The sequence below is a fragment of the Ictalurus punctatus genome, chromosome 28 (assembly GCF_001660625.3).
Source record: "Ictalurus punctatus breed USDA103 chromosome 28, Coco_2.0, whole genome shotgun sequence".
Classification (NCBI taxonomy): domain Eukaryota; kingdom Metazoa; phylum Chordata; class Actinopteri; order Siluriformes; family Ictaluridae; genus Ictalurus; species Ictalurus punctatus.
Window position 1 is genome coordinate 560,354 of NC_030443.2, and position 15,082 is coordinate 575,435.

Below are 15,082 nucleotides of genomic sequence, written 5' to 3' on the forward strand. Positions count from 1 at the left end.
CACCTGTCGCGTGATACGGCAGTAAGATATGATCTGAGGAGCCCTGAAATGTCAAGAATTCGAAAGACTGCACACCCAAATCTGTCATGTACACAGGACCACGCCGGATAACTCACATCAGGACGACGCCCGCTCCCGAAAAGAGCTCTCCAGTTCTACGACCGTTTAAAACGCAGCGACCCGACCTCACACCACGCTCACGCCCACCGGAGCCAGGAGGACGACCCGGGCAGGAGAACCCGTTCCTCAGTCCAGACCAGGGCAGAACTCGGGTAACCCGGCCCAAACGAATGATAACACGGCAAAAAGAGCATCGCATGGCCAAATCACAGAACAGACTACACACCAGCAGAGTTCTCTGAGAGGTGATTGGTTAAGGAAGACATTGAGCAGATACACACTCAGTGATCACCCTCTGACCTTCTGGCCAGTGAACGAGGCCACAGACGGAGATGGCTGCGCTCCCTGTGCATGCAGAAGCAGTGGAAACAGGGGAACGTTCCCTGCTGCACAGTGACCATTACCAAAACATTCCATCCGTCTATTGCGTAAAATCTCAAGAAAAAAATATATAATGCCAAATTTTATGCCGCTGACAAATCAAGCAAAATGAAGATTAGTTCTGGGAGGAAACTCGGGTCTGATCAGAACAGCAGCTGGAGCTCCGACGGACGGCCAGTGGACGGACACGTCTAACCTCAGTCACGTTCTCACACGTCCTAGTGTCTGAGGGGGTGTACAAACTTTAAACTTGTCTTAACATCATCATTTTCTTGTTGCAAATATGTGCGGGACTTGATTCTTGATTTGTCTGCTTCGTTCTTTCTGTATTTATTTATTTATTCTTATGGCCGATGCTTTGGCAATACTGTACCACAGTCATGCTAATCAAGCTTGTTTGAATTTGAATCTGAGAGAGAGAGAGAGAGAGAGAGAGAGAGAGAGAGAGAGAGAGAGAGAGAGATGGAGTCAGACAGATGAGTCACCACCAGCAAAAAATGTTTTAGAAGGAAACCATGACAATGATTCCAATATTTGAGGACAGAGCAAACACTACACACGAAACGAAAGCAAGAGAGAGAGGAAGAGAGAGAGAGGGAGAGAGAGAGGAAGAGAGAGAGAGAGCAAAAGAGGGGGAGAGAGAGAGAGAGAGAGAGAGAGAGAGAGAGAGAGAGAGAGAGCAAGAGAGAGAGAGAGAGAGAGAGAGAGAGAGAGAGGGAGAGAGAGAGAGACAGAGAGAGAGAGGGGGAGAGGGAGAGAGAGAGAGAGAGAGAGAGAGAGGGAGAGGGAGAGGGGAGAGAGAGAGAGAGAGCAAGAGAGAGAGGAAGAGATAGAGAGAGCAAGAGAGAGAGAGAGAGAGAGAGAGAGAGAGAGAGGGAGAGAGAGAGAGACAGAGAGAGAGAGGGGGAGAGGGAGAGAGAGACAACCAAAAAAATACTTGCAGTGAAACACAGCCAACATCCCTCAAGATGTGAACAATGTGCAAGCAAGAATAGCTACTCTTACCCACACACACACACACACACACACACACACACACGCACACACACACACACACACACACACACACACGCACGCACGCCAGACAGCTTATATTTATGAGAAACAATTTTTCGGAGTCCTGAGTCTCAGTTGGATACGAGGCCAAAACGCGGCTGTCAGCTGAGGTGATGAACTCTGTGACCCAGTTTCCTGAGCAGAACTCTGATGCTCTTCAGATCCACTGGCAGGTGGGTCACCATTAGCAACAACAACACAAAATAAACACACACACAACAACAACAACAACAACTTGGGGCAAGTGGGCTGGAAAAACACTCACACACTTAAGGACAGAACACAGTACCGGGTGTTTTTAATACCCTGCTGAACGCTTCTGCAGAACCAGACGGTTCTACAATGACGTCCTCGTCCTCAACCAGTCCTGCTGAGGTGCTACAGATTTAAAACATCACTGTGTTCCTCGCCAGATTTAAACCAATATGTCATCTTGTGCTAATCCACTTAGTTACTGTTGCCAGATTGAGCTAAAACGCTCAGCGGCCACCCTGATCTCCTTTTATCATTCATAATAACCCAGTTCATTCTTATGAGTTTATACAGAACGCCGGAGTGTGTGTGTGTGTAGTGAGTGTGTGTATGATGATCGTGAGCACGAGCCGCCGCTGAGAGAAACGCTACAGTTTTATGGCTTAAAGAGATGAAACATGAGAGAAGGTATGTCATAAACAGACTTAAATAGTATTTTAAATAATGTACTGTTTAATCCGTATGATTTCGAACTTCAAGGTCACCTTCTCTGAAATGAGTATGGTAATTTATGTAAGGATCAAAGCGAAAGTTATCTGGTATTTATGTCTTTTTTTCTTTACTTAAGTATTTATGTAAGTAAAAACTCACACAATTTGTCTAAACTTTAGACTCTAAAGCATCAGAAATGCTCATCAGGTTTCGGGAATAGCTTGGATCTGGGCGTGGCCTCAGGGCTCATTAGCGCCCCCTAAGAAGAAACCCTCAAACAGGAAGTGAGGCACAATCCCAAAGTATATTTGTGTGATATGGCTCATCCTAGGTGCTTGGACCCACATATCGCTTCTCATAGGTATATTACATTTATTATGTTGTTTGTTTGTTTAGTTTTGTAACAACTGTTTGATGAACACTGATTGCTTTCATCTTTATGTAAGCGCGTGTTGTAGGGGGCGTGGCCATGCTTGAGCAGTAGTAGGTCACATGACCACATGTCCTTATTCTGTACCTGTGCCAGGAACTCGCCCTTTTATATGCCCTGTCCAGCTGTGGCTCCGCCCACCCACCCTCACCTGCACCTGTTGCCCTTTTAAAGCCTTAAGGCGATACGAATACACGCCCAATAAAGAGATGAATAATATAAAGTCAGTTACAGTGGTGGGAGGAACCTGGAGAACCTGGAGATCCCGGAGAACCTGGAGAACCTGGAGAACCCATGTAGTTTGCCTGTAAATGTATTTACTGTTATTTATATAACAAAGGTTGAAATTTCTATCCAGTGTGTGTGTGTGTGTGTGTGTGTGTGTGTGTGTGTGCGTGTGTGTGTGTGTGTGCTGAGGCTCTACAGGCTATAATGGATTTAAATGTGTGCTTAAATTTAAACTTAGGCTGCACTGTGATGTGTGTAATCTGAGCTATGGAGCAATAAGCAATGTACACACACACACACACACACACACACACACACACACACACACACACACACACACAGGATCAGCTACTGTAGAGTTTTGAGTTAACAATCTATCTTTGATGCGTTTTCAACCTTAAAAAGGAGATCAGTTCCTTGCACTGTGAGAGTGTGTGTGTGTGTGTTTGCATGCTCTGGCTGCTCTCCACTTCTGAGCCACAACAAAAAAAGTTCAAGGCCTTCAAGGTTCAATTCACTCCACTTTCATGCTAAAAGATACAAAAAGCACAAACACACACACACACACACACACACACACACACACACACACACACACACATATATATATGGGTATACACACGTATCAGTCATAGCGAAACACCCAAACATCATCTGCTCTGAGGTGCAACATGCTAATAAAAGCAAGGCCAGAAAATTCTGAGCTCAAAGTGTGTGTGTTTATGTGTGTGTGTGTGTGTGTGTGTGAGAGAGAGAGAGAGAGAGAGAGAGAGAGAGAGAGAGAGTGTGTGTGTGTGTGTGAGAGAGAGAGAGAGAGAGAGAGAGAGAGAGAGTGTTTGTGTGCACACGCTAGGTTGCCAGGTTGAATAAACGCTGCATGGTGCTCCCTCATGTTCCAACAATATTTAGAGTTGACTCCGGCTCCTTGAGCGTCTCCAACAGCTCCGTTCCACTCAGAAGGCAGCGTCCCAAACCGCATGTTGGAGCACTGTGTAATACTGTTTGATTTACTACATGCTGCTTTAGCTTGTGGTTTGGGAGGCGGCCCCAGTGTGACTGCAGTTAGGAGCCACAAATATGAACAAAACATCTAGACTGGAAACTAAAAAAGCAGGAAAAGAGGAGAAGTTGTGGAGCAAAGCAATTTGTCAAGTCAAGTGGCATATATTGTCACTTCAACCATATACAGCTGGTGCAGTACACAGTGAACCCAACCAACGTTCCTCCAGGTCCACGGTGCTACATAAAACATCGGGTCATCCATAATGCTGGTGGCGTTGCGGCTGCAGCTGTCCTCACCATCTGCTGCAGGGTGCTGTGATCCAGTGCGGTGCAATTTCCAAACCAGGCAGTGATGCAGCTTCTCAGGATGCTCTCAGTAGTTCTGTGGTTGCTCTGTAGAGATGCTGCTGGGCTTTCTTGGTTATGGAGCTGGTGTTGAAGGATCAGCTGAGGTTCTCCACCAGGTGAACACCGAGGAATTTGGTGCTCTTGACGATCTCCACAGAGGAGCTGTCGATGTTCAGCGGAGAGCGGTCGCTCCGTGTTCTCCTGAAGTCAACACCCATCTCTTTCATTTTGTCCACATTCAGAGACAGGTGATTGGTTCTGTGCCAGTCCGTTAGTCGCTGCACCTCCTCTCTGTTTGCGGACTCGTTGTTCTTGTTTATGAGATCCACCACGTCGTGTTATCAGTGAACTTGATGATGTGATTGAAGCTGTGCGTTGCTGCACAGTCGTGACTCAGCAGAGTGAACAGCAGTGGACTGAGCACACAGCCCTGAGGGACCCCCGTGCTCAGTGTGGTGGTGCTGGAGATGCTGTTCCCGATCCGGAGTGACTGAAGTTTCCCAGTCAGGAAGTCCAGGATCCACTTGCAGATGGAGGTGTTCAGACCCAGCAGGTTCAGCTTTCCAATCAGCTGCTGAGGAGCGATTGTGTTGAATGCTGAACTGAAGTCTATGAAGAGCATTCGAACATACAGCAGGTGTCCGTCTTGTCCAGGTGGGTGAGGGCCGGATGTAGGGTGGTGGCGATGGCATCGTCTGTTGAGCGGTTGGGACGATACGCGAATATTTACAGACGGTCCAGTGAGGGGGCAACAGGGTCTTGATGTGCCTCATGACGAGACTCTCAAAGCACTTCATCATGAAGGGTCTGAGTGCAACGGGACAGTGGTTGGTGAAAACTAGGGGACTAGGTAACAAGATATAAAACTAGACGACGTTGGAAATATTTAAAACTGGGAAACACTTGGCATATTACAAACCAGGGAATGCCACAAATATTTTAAACTATGGAACATTGGGAATATTTAAATCTAGGGAATGCTGGAAATATTTCATCTAGGGAACGCTGGGAATATTTCAATCTAGGGAATGCTGGAAATATTTCATCTGGGGAACGCTGGGAATATTTAAATCTAGGGAACGCTGTGAATATTTCAATCTAGGGAACGCTGTGAATTTTTAAATCTAGGGAACGCTGGGAATATTTCAATCTAGGGAACGCTGGGAATTTTTAAATCTAGGGAACGCTGGGAATATTTCAATCTAGGGAACGCTGGGAATATTTCAATCTATGGAACGCTGGGTATATTTCAATCTGGGGAACGCTGGGAATATTTCAATCTGGGGAACGCTGGGAATATTTAAATCTGGGGAACGCTGGGAATTTTTAAATCTAGGGAACACTGGGAATATTTCAATCTAGGGAACGCTGGGAATATTTCAATCTAGGGAACGCTGGGAATATTTCAATCTAGGGAACGCTGGGAATTTTTAAATCTAGGGAACGCTGGGAATATTTAAATCTAGGGAACGCTGGGAATATTTAAATCTAGGGAATGCTGGGAATATTTCAATCTATGGAACTCTGGGTATATTTCAATCTGGGGAACGCTGGGAATATTTCAATCTGGGGAACGCTGGGAATATTTAAATCTGGGGGACGCTGGGAATTTTTAAATCTAGGGAACGCTGGGAATATTTAAATCTAGGGAACGCTGGGAATATTTCAATCTAGGGAACGCTGGGAATATTTCAATATAGGGAACGCTGGGAATTTTTAAATCTAGGGAACGCTGGGAATATTTCAATCTATGGAACGCTGGGTATATTTCAATCTGGGGAACGCTGGGAATATTTAAATCTGGGGAACGCTGGGAATATTTAAATCTGGGGAACGCTGGGAATTTTTAAATCTAGGGAACGCTGGGAATATTTAAATCTAGGGAACGCTGGGAATATTTAAATCTAGGGAACGCTGGGAATATTTAAATCTAGGGAACGCTGGGAATATTTAAATCTAGGGAACGCTGGGAATATTTAAATCTAGGGAACGCTGGGAATTTTTAAATCAAGGGAACGCTGGGAATTTTTAAATCAAGGGAACGCTGGGAATATTTCAATCTATGGAACGCTGGGTATATTTCATTCTGGGGAACGCTGGGAATATTTAAATCTGGGGAACGCTGGGAATTTTTAAATCTAGGGAACGCTGGGAATATTTAAATCTAGGGAACGCTGGGAATATTTAAATCTAGGGAACGCTGGGAATATTTAAATCTAGGGAACGCTGGGAATATTTAAATCTAGGGAACGCTGGGAATATTTAAATCTAGGGAACGCTGGGAATTTTTAAATCAAGGGAACGCTGGGAATTTTTAAATCAAGGGAACGCTGGGAATATTTCAATCTATGGAACGCTGGGTATATTTCATTCTGGGGAACGCTGGGAATATTTCAATCTGGGGAACGCTGGGAATTTTTAAATCTAGGGAACGCTGGGAATTTTTAAATCTAGGGAACGCTGGGAATATTTAAATCTAGGGAACGCTGGGAATTTTTAAATCGAGGGAACGCTGGGAATTTTTAAATCTAGGGAACGCTGGGAATATTTAAATCTAGGGAACGCTGGGAATATTTAAATCTAGGGAACGCTGGGAATATTTCAATCTAGGGAACGCTGGGAATTTTTAAATCTAGGGAACGCTGGTAATATTTAAATCTAGGGAACGCTGGGAATATTTAAATCTAGGGAACGCTGGGAATATTTAAATCTAGGGAACGCTGGGAATTTTTAAATCAAGGGAACGCTGGGAATTTTTAAATCAAGGGAACGCTGGGAATATTTCAATCTATGGAACGCTGGGTATATTTCATTCTGGAGAACGCTGGGAATATTTCAATCTGGGGAACGCTGGGAATTTTTAAATCTAGGGAACGCTGGGAATTTTTAAATCTAGGGAACGCTGGGAATATTTAAATCTAGGGAACGCTGGGAATTTTTAAATCGAGGGAACGCTGGGAATTTTTAAATCTAGGGAACGCTGGGAATATTTAAATCTAGGGAACGCTGGGAATATTTAAATCTAGGGAACGCTGGGAATTTTTAAATCAAGGGAACGCTGGGAATTTTTAAATCTAGGGAACGCTGGGAATATTTCAATCTAGGGAACAGCTGGGAAACTTAAAGTTGCAGCTTTACTTCTGACTGTTCCAAAGCGCTAACACTGGAGACTCCTTCCATAGGAACCCTGTGAACAAGCTGTTACTATGGAAACATATCATATTAGAACCAGCGCATTAATATAAACCTGCTCTACAGTCAGAGCTGCTGTTACAGAAAACTAATCAACACCTTCTGACCAATCACAGTCCAGAATATTTTTTAAATGGTTATTATTATTATCATTATTATGAAGTACATTGAGTGTGCATGGACTGATTGTAAGAACGCTAATAAAACTTTAGAATTGTTCATTTTCAGCCTATTATTAAGGAAATCATTCAGATTCCATCATTCAAATAAAAATTTAAACGCACTGTAATATATAAAATAATGTAATGTATATAATAATAATAACAGAAAGTTAATAGCCTATTATTATTATTATTATTATTATTATTATTATTATTATTATTATTGTATTAATGTTTTTACACACTGTACTTTATTTTGTGAAAGTGCCGCAATTGTAGGAGGGATTTTGTTGACATGGCAACCCTGCCGCCGCCCCGGATCCGGTTTGCCCTCTGTACTGCACGGGGAGGGGGAAGACAGGGAGACGGAGACGGTTCGGCTCTCGTGCACGCAGAGACCAAACCGCGGAGGCCTTTGGACCGGATCCACTTCTTTTCCTTCCGCAAATCACTTTAATTCGAACTCCAGCGCCGTTTCTCGGTTCCGGTGAAGGGAAAAGTCGTGCGCTCGCGCCGTGTCAGGACTGTCACGCGCCGGGACGGGAAACTTTACCTCGTTACTCCTTAAATTTCAGCTGGACCTTTCTGCTGTCACCTTCATGCTCGGACTGTCTTCTCCTCCTATTTCTTATTATTCTCATGTTGGTAAACAAAACACATCTGAGAAGTGTGTGTGAGTGTGTGAGAGTGTGTTTGGTGTGTAAACTGATGGCGCGGCTCCGTTAACGGACCGTCTGCAGCGGACATTTCAACAGTTACGAACAAACCCGATCGCACGCAGATACTTTAGAAGTGTGACTTGGTGTTCGCGCGCGTGAGTTGGACTGGTATGGAAGCTCGGTTCGGTTTAGGAGGAGGTTTTGATCCTCCGTTCCGAACGCTCCGTCCGCATGACGCGCGAGATGTCGGAGCGGCGGGAGAAGTTGTACCGCTGGCGGAGATCTGGGACGGAGAGTGGAGAGACGCGCGCGGGATTAGCAGCACCGGCGGAGGAGGAGGAAGAGGAGGAGGAGGAGGAGGAACAGCGCGCTGTGTTACGGCGGCGCTCGCGCGGGACGTTAGAGAGACCTCGAGTTGCACGGAGGCCCGCGCCGCCACCACGCTGAGCGAGCTGCTCTGCCCGGACACCGAGTACAACAGCAGCGACAGTCACAGCGCCGCTCTGAGAGCACGCGGCAGCGCGTACGAGCTGACAGCCGGCTGTGGTGACACGAGCGCCGTCCCGAGCTGCTGCTGCTGTTCCGGTAGCACGAGCACGACTACCACTACCACGACCATCTCGGAGACGGCGCGCGAGCTGTGCAAAGCCGTGTCCGTGTCCCTGGGGCTGGCCATGGACCCGCACGCGCACCAGGACGGGAACAGGAGCTTGGACTTTTTTGAAGTGCGCCGGAGGAAGGAGGAGGAAGAGCTGCACGCGACAAGCGACGACAGGAGCAGAAGGAGCAGCAGCAACGGCGCGAGCGCAGTTGGAGGTGAAGGTGGCGTCGCAGCGGGACGTGAGGGAAGCGCGCCGCACGTGCACGGCGACAACAACAACAACAAGCTGCTCGAGATGTTCAAAAGCGGGGGCGAGGAGGATATGATGATGATGACGATACAGATGGACCAAGCTCGCGCGCAGCACCATACAGCAGCGATAGCGGAAGATTCGGGGTTCGGACCGGGCGTCACGAGCCTGATGAGTTCCAAAAGCGCGAGCGCGGCGGCGGGTTCGTCGTCTTCCTCTTCGTCCTGCCAATATCAACAACAACGACAACAACACGACCCGCAGGTAAACTTCGAGCTCGCGCCGCCCGTGCAGGTACCGCACGACAGGTACGGTGACGATTACTACTACTACTGGCCGAGCTACAGCAACGTGCGCGTGAAGTCCGAGGCTATGCCGCCGCCGCCGTTGACTCGCTACTGTCACGGCGCTGCGCAGTACGGGAATCCCGCGTGCACCTCCTCCTCCGCCGGACTGGACGCACCGCTCATCTGCAGCCCGTACGAGTACGACTACGGCGCGCGGTCCGGACCGGGACCGGCTCTCAGCGCCGCGCACGAGCCCTGGTACCACCACCAGAGCGGCGCCGTGTTACCCCGCGTGTCCTACCCAACTGCCACGTGCATGAAGAACGAAGACGGGGAATGGCTGGATGTGAGCACGATGCAGGACGGGAGGTGAGTAACCCTGGTTCTACACAACACACACACAACACACACAACACACACACACACACACACACACAACACACACACAACACTAAAGGAAAGAAAACCCCGGAATGTTCTTCAAGTTTTAAAAACTATTAGTGTAGTGAGCTAGAAATGCACTCGAGGAATCTTTTGTAGCATGTACACACACACACACACACACACACACACACACACACACACACACACACACATTTCTCCCCAATCTCATTGAATGCTGATTCTGTTGTTTCAATGTGTGTGTGTGTGTGTGTGTGTGTGTGTGTGTGTGTGTGTGTGTGTGTGTCCACTTATCGTTCATTGCTTGTGGAGTTTTTTTTATTTATAATTCATGGTTGTAGACATAAACCTGGCGTCTCTCTCTCTCTCTCTCTCTCTCACACACACACACACACACACACACACTCACACACACACACACAGACACACACACTCACACACACACACACAGATGACTCTGCTAACACTCTGCTGGGGTGAATGTTGAATCCGTCTCCTGACACTGATTTACTGATCTGCAGTTTTAAACAGAGATGTTCGGGATGGTGTTTAATTATTATTAGTTTTGCAATAAAATATTTTTTGTGTAATTTTTTGAACAGGATTCTTTAAAAGCACGCTGACGATATCCCGTGTTGTTGATCCCGTGTTCAACTCAGCTGTGTCGGGCTTTTAAATGAATATTTAAGGGAGGAAAATGAAGGAACTGATTATAAATAATGCAGATTTGAAATGTTTTACTAACTGATAATGAATATGAGAGAATATCAGCGTGTTCTAACGGCGGTGACGGAACCTACGATACGGAGCACGTCACCGCGTCCGGGTCCTGCCATAATAAAGGGCATCGTGCGTGGAAGTCTGTCGCCGTGCAGGGGGCGTGGCCAAAATCAAGCCCCACCTCCCACCTCAGTTATCATTTTCATTAATTACAATGTTAACATTCCTGTAAAAAAAAACAAAAAAACCCACTCCTTATACGTAGCGGGACTCGCTAAGAACAAATGGCACCACGGGTTCTGTGTTCTGATTGGACAGAAACGGAGGCGTTGCTTCAAATCCCAGGTTTCTTATTGGAATATTAACACACTCGCTCTAATACGTTATCATTTCTGTGAGTAACGATTACGGAAGGAGCACTCTTAAAAATAAAGGTTCTTCAGGGGTTCTTTACAGCACCGAAGGTTCTACAGAGAAGCTGCTTCTCGTCAAGAACCATTTTCCATTGTATAGGGTTCTTGAGTTGATCTGAATGGTTCATTGGAGATAAAAGATGTTTCATTATAGGTTCTTCAGCGCTCTATATTGGTTCTTCAAGGTTCTCTATCATCCCTTAACAGCGCAAAGGGAACCCTGTAAAGTTCTTTGTGGGACTGGATTTGTGAGAAGGTTCTCCTGGCATCGCTCTTGAGAACCTTTGGTCCAGCACTCACTCTAACTCAGGGTTTGGGTGTTTTTTTATTTTCCAGAGAACTTGTGACAGCATGATTCCCCGTGGAACTGCTGTGAAGAACCACTTCCGTGTAGCAGCCCGCTGTTTTCGTGATCTTCACGTCTTTTCCCAGAATTCCCTCTCGTACCAGAGAAACCAACACGTCGCCCCCGACGCGGTAAATAAAACCGCAGCGTCGTCAATTAACCTCGCAGAGGCGCGAATCGTGCAACTCGTAACGGCGTAAACGTCTTCAAAGCCAAAACAATCAATCAGTAAGATCCAGCCATTAATCATTAGATCCTCATTAGCGCTAATTCACTGACATATAAATACTGCTTAAAAGAGATAAAAGTAGCTTCAGGACGTTCTGTACGGAGAACCACAACCCCGGTGCTGTTCCAGTCCTGATCAGGTGTTCATGTCCTGTTCCCGAAATCATCCTCGCTCATTCAGACTCTGATGCTTTTGATCATGAATTAAAGTCATTAAATAATTAACGTGCAATTTAAAAAGTACTGGATAATAATGATCAAAAAAAGAGAAAGGACAACCAGTCTCCGGGTACGAGATATACCCGGTGAACCTGCGCAGGCTGAACAATATAACCAACCTAGAGCACACAGGAACAGGACGCGGAACTCGTGGAACCGTTCTCGCCTGAAACTGGAACCGGGTGGCGTTTTGTTTTATTCTATTCGGCGCAGTTCCCCATTCGTTTTCAGTTCCAGATCTTTTCACTGCCTTTATTCTTGAATCGGCTTTAATCTGGGAAGCTCTGCGCCTTTAAAGTCCGAGTCCTAAACTCAGCGGAACCGGCTGTCCGTTCCAAAAAACCTAATGATTCCGTTCTCACTGAGGAAAAAAAAAGCTTTGCTCGAGGGTTCTTCGGATAATTAAAGAGTTCTTAGCTTCCTAAAGAGGTTCCACTCGGATTGCTATATGGTTCCCTTATAATCCCTTATAAGAGACACAGAGAGAGAGAGACAGAGAGACACACACACACACACACACACACAGATAGAGAGAGAGACCGAGCTTCACGGTTCTAGATCTGGCGTTTTTGATAAGCGTGTATGAATGTCCAGTACATGACATCATCACTCTTATTAGAAATTCAGCACAGTGCTTACACTCGTAATACCGAGAACCCTTAAGGGTTCCTCGCTCGTCCTTCTCAGGAAAAAGGTTCTATGTGTAAACCGAAAGGGTTGCAGAGTAAAAACATTTTTTTCTAGAATTAAAAAGGGTTCTAGATTTGCTTAGGGAACGATGTAACGCGCCGTTAGAATCAAAATTAAAAAAGTCAAATCTAGAACCCCTTACCAGTTCGTAGGTTACTCTGGGGTGAACGTTCTATCTGGAGCCCTGCAACAGGGTGTTTCTTTATTAGAAGGGGTTCCTGAGGACAACTTTTTATTTTCCCAAGAACTAAACACAGATCCACAGAAGAACCTTTTCTTACCTGCGCGTGTATCGTCGGCAGGGCCGAGCCGTGTGCACGTACACACAGACACTGATCAAATCTAGAACCGTAAAGAGCCCTTTTATTTATCATTCTAGAACCGTAGTGTTTCTGTGGCTCGTTTTGTTTTTGTTTTTTTGGAAACCTTACAGCAGAACCTTATATCCAAATCTGTCCTAATACAAGTAGAGCCTCTTTATGAAGCTGAGAACCCTTAACCACAACCAGGAAACCCCGGAGAACCCGTTTCTCACGGATACGGTGGATGTGAGGGAAGGAAGAGAAAAAGAACAAAGAAGAGCGCGGGGGGGGGGGTGATCGGGGGGGTGTTGTGGTTTTTAAGAGCAGAATAAACAGGAAGATGATGAAAATAATTCAAATAACAACAAATGAATGAAGGAACGAAGGAAAAAAGGAACGGTATCAGGGACCTGCGGATAATGAGATGGAAATAAAGTCAAAGTGAATTCAAGACATTTTTATTGAATTTTAAATTCTAATCTGGATTGATATCCTGGAAGAAAAAAAATAATAAAAAAAGCAATCGTTTAATATCATGTTTCATGAACATGTATGTGTGTATTTTTCTTTTCGAAGTGTGTATCACTAGCTTGCAGTCTTTAATGACAACGCTACATGTGCTGCACGGGTTTCTAATATATTGTCAAGAAAACATCAGACCGTATCAAATTAGCACTTTAAATGAATCAGGTCTAACTAGCGGCAGTGTTTTCGCTCGTTTAACGAAAAAAAAAAAAAAAAAACGCAACCTGCAACAAATGAGTCGTAAAGAAGCAACTGAAGCTGTAAAGAGTCGAATCAAAGCAGCGGCGCTGTTAAAAACGCTCGCAGCCTGAAAAAAACCCCGTAATTAACACGCAGCGTTATTAGGAAGAGGAGCCATTTCATTTTCTCAGGCAAATATGGCTGTAAAACCAAATAACACACACACACACACACACACACACAGAGGGGAAAAAACAGATCAAATCCAAAAAGTGAGTCATATGTATGGAATCTGAATCAAATGTCAGCAACTCGGTGAGAAACTCTAACGACGCATTAAGGCTTTGTGCTAATGAACGTGTAATATCTGTAAAACAGAAACGTGGCAGTTTTTTTCTTCCTTTCGTGGTTACCGTAAAACTCACGTACGCGCGGTCCAGTTGCCATGGCGATGGACACCCCTTAATGATCACTGCCTGCCGTTAAAACGATTCGTAAAGTGTACAACTTCGTTTTCCGCTGTAGGGACGTGAGGAAATGTTTAATGTTAGATGGAGGGAAGGGGCGGGGCTTCCTGCTGGCTCAGAGAATCGAAAACGCCCACTCGGCTGTCAGTCGTTCTAGAGTCGTGTTTAAATTGGAGGGAAAAAAGAAGGGGTGTGGTTTTGCGTGGTAGTTCGTACAGAGTTACGTCGGAAAAACAACAAGAAGGACGACACGACAACTTCAGGTCCAGACCACACCCACTTTTAGTTGGCATCTGAATACAGAGGGTTCTAGTGTAGCTAGTGTTATTAGCAGCGTGGAACCAGGAACAGGAAAAAAGTTTCATTCTGTCTCGTTCAGTCCTGCGATGTTCCGTCATGTGCCGCTGCTTCCGTTCAGACTCCAGCCGCATTCACATCCAAATAACCAAATACCTTAAAGGCTCAGGATTTACATCAGAACTCAATCATTTTTTAAAAATACACGGCATGGGCGTGTCATTCCGGTAATCTCTGAAACACTGTGCTCGCTCACGGTGTCGCGCTGTTTAAGACGGACAGAATCCGAACCGTGAGTCACGAGCAACCAAACAAATGTGAGCAAGTCGCTGAAAAAAACAAACAAACAAACAAACAAACAAACAAACAAACAAAACCAGCCTAACAGCACACGAAGACTTGTGATAATTAATTACCTTGCTAGGCGCTAAGTTTTCATTAGGGTTTTTTTTTTGGAACTCTTTAAAAAGAAAATCCTCAACAAATGATTCAGAATCAGAGTCAGAGTCAGAATCGAATGAGCCGTTCGTGGAAATATAAAGTAGGCGCCTTCTTCTTCTTCTTCTTTTTTCTTTTTTAAAAAGCGACGTTAGCAGTTTTTGTTCTTTTATCTAATGTAACTCAGTCACCGGTGAATTCATAACGCGTCAGAATTCAGTACGAAGCAGATCACAGAGAAATAAAAACCGTAAAGGTTAAACTGTAGGCAATAAATAATCATTAATAATAATAGAAACCAAACAGGAACGAGAGGACAAAGCTGTGCTGTAGAAGAGTTTCCGTGTGTGTGTGTGTGTGTGTGTGTGTGTGTGTGTGTGTGTGTGTGTGAAGACTTGGCCGGTTTTTTTCCTGCATTTGGACTTTATTCACTCGGGGGTTGCCTTGACGGTGGTT

The 15,082-nt window shown here is 45.5% G+C and overlaps 1 protein-coding gene across 1 annotated transcript in view; it reads left to right on the forward strand.

The window, feature by feature from the left end:
• Positions 1–7,951: 7,951 nt before the first annotated feature.
• ar (androgen receptor) overlaps positions 7,952–15,082 on the forward strand; it is a 96,274-nt gene continuing 89,143 nt past the window's right edge. The window contains exon 1 of the mRNA XM_017459546.3: positions 7,952–9,768. Within this exon, the coding sequence (XP_017315035.1) occupies positions 8,432–9,768 (1,337 nt within the window). The 5' untranslated portion in view covers positions 7,952–8,431. The remainder of the gene's footprint in view (positions 9,769–15,082) is intronic.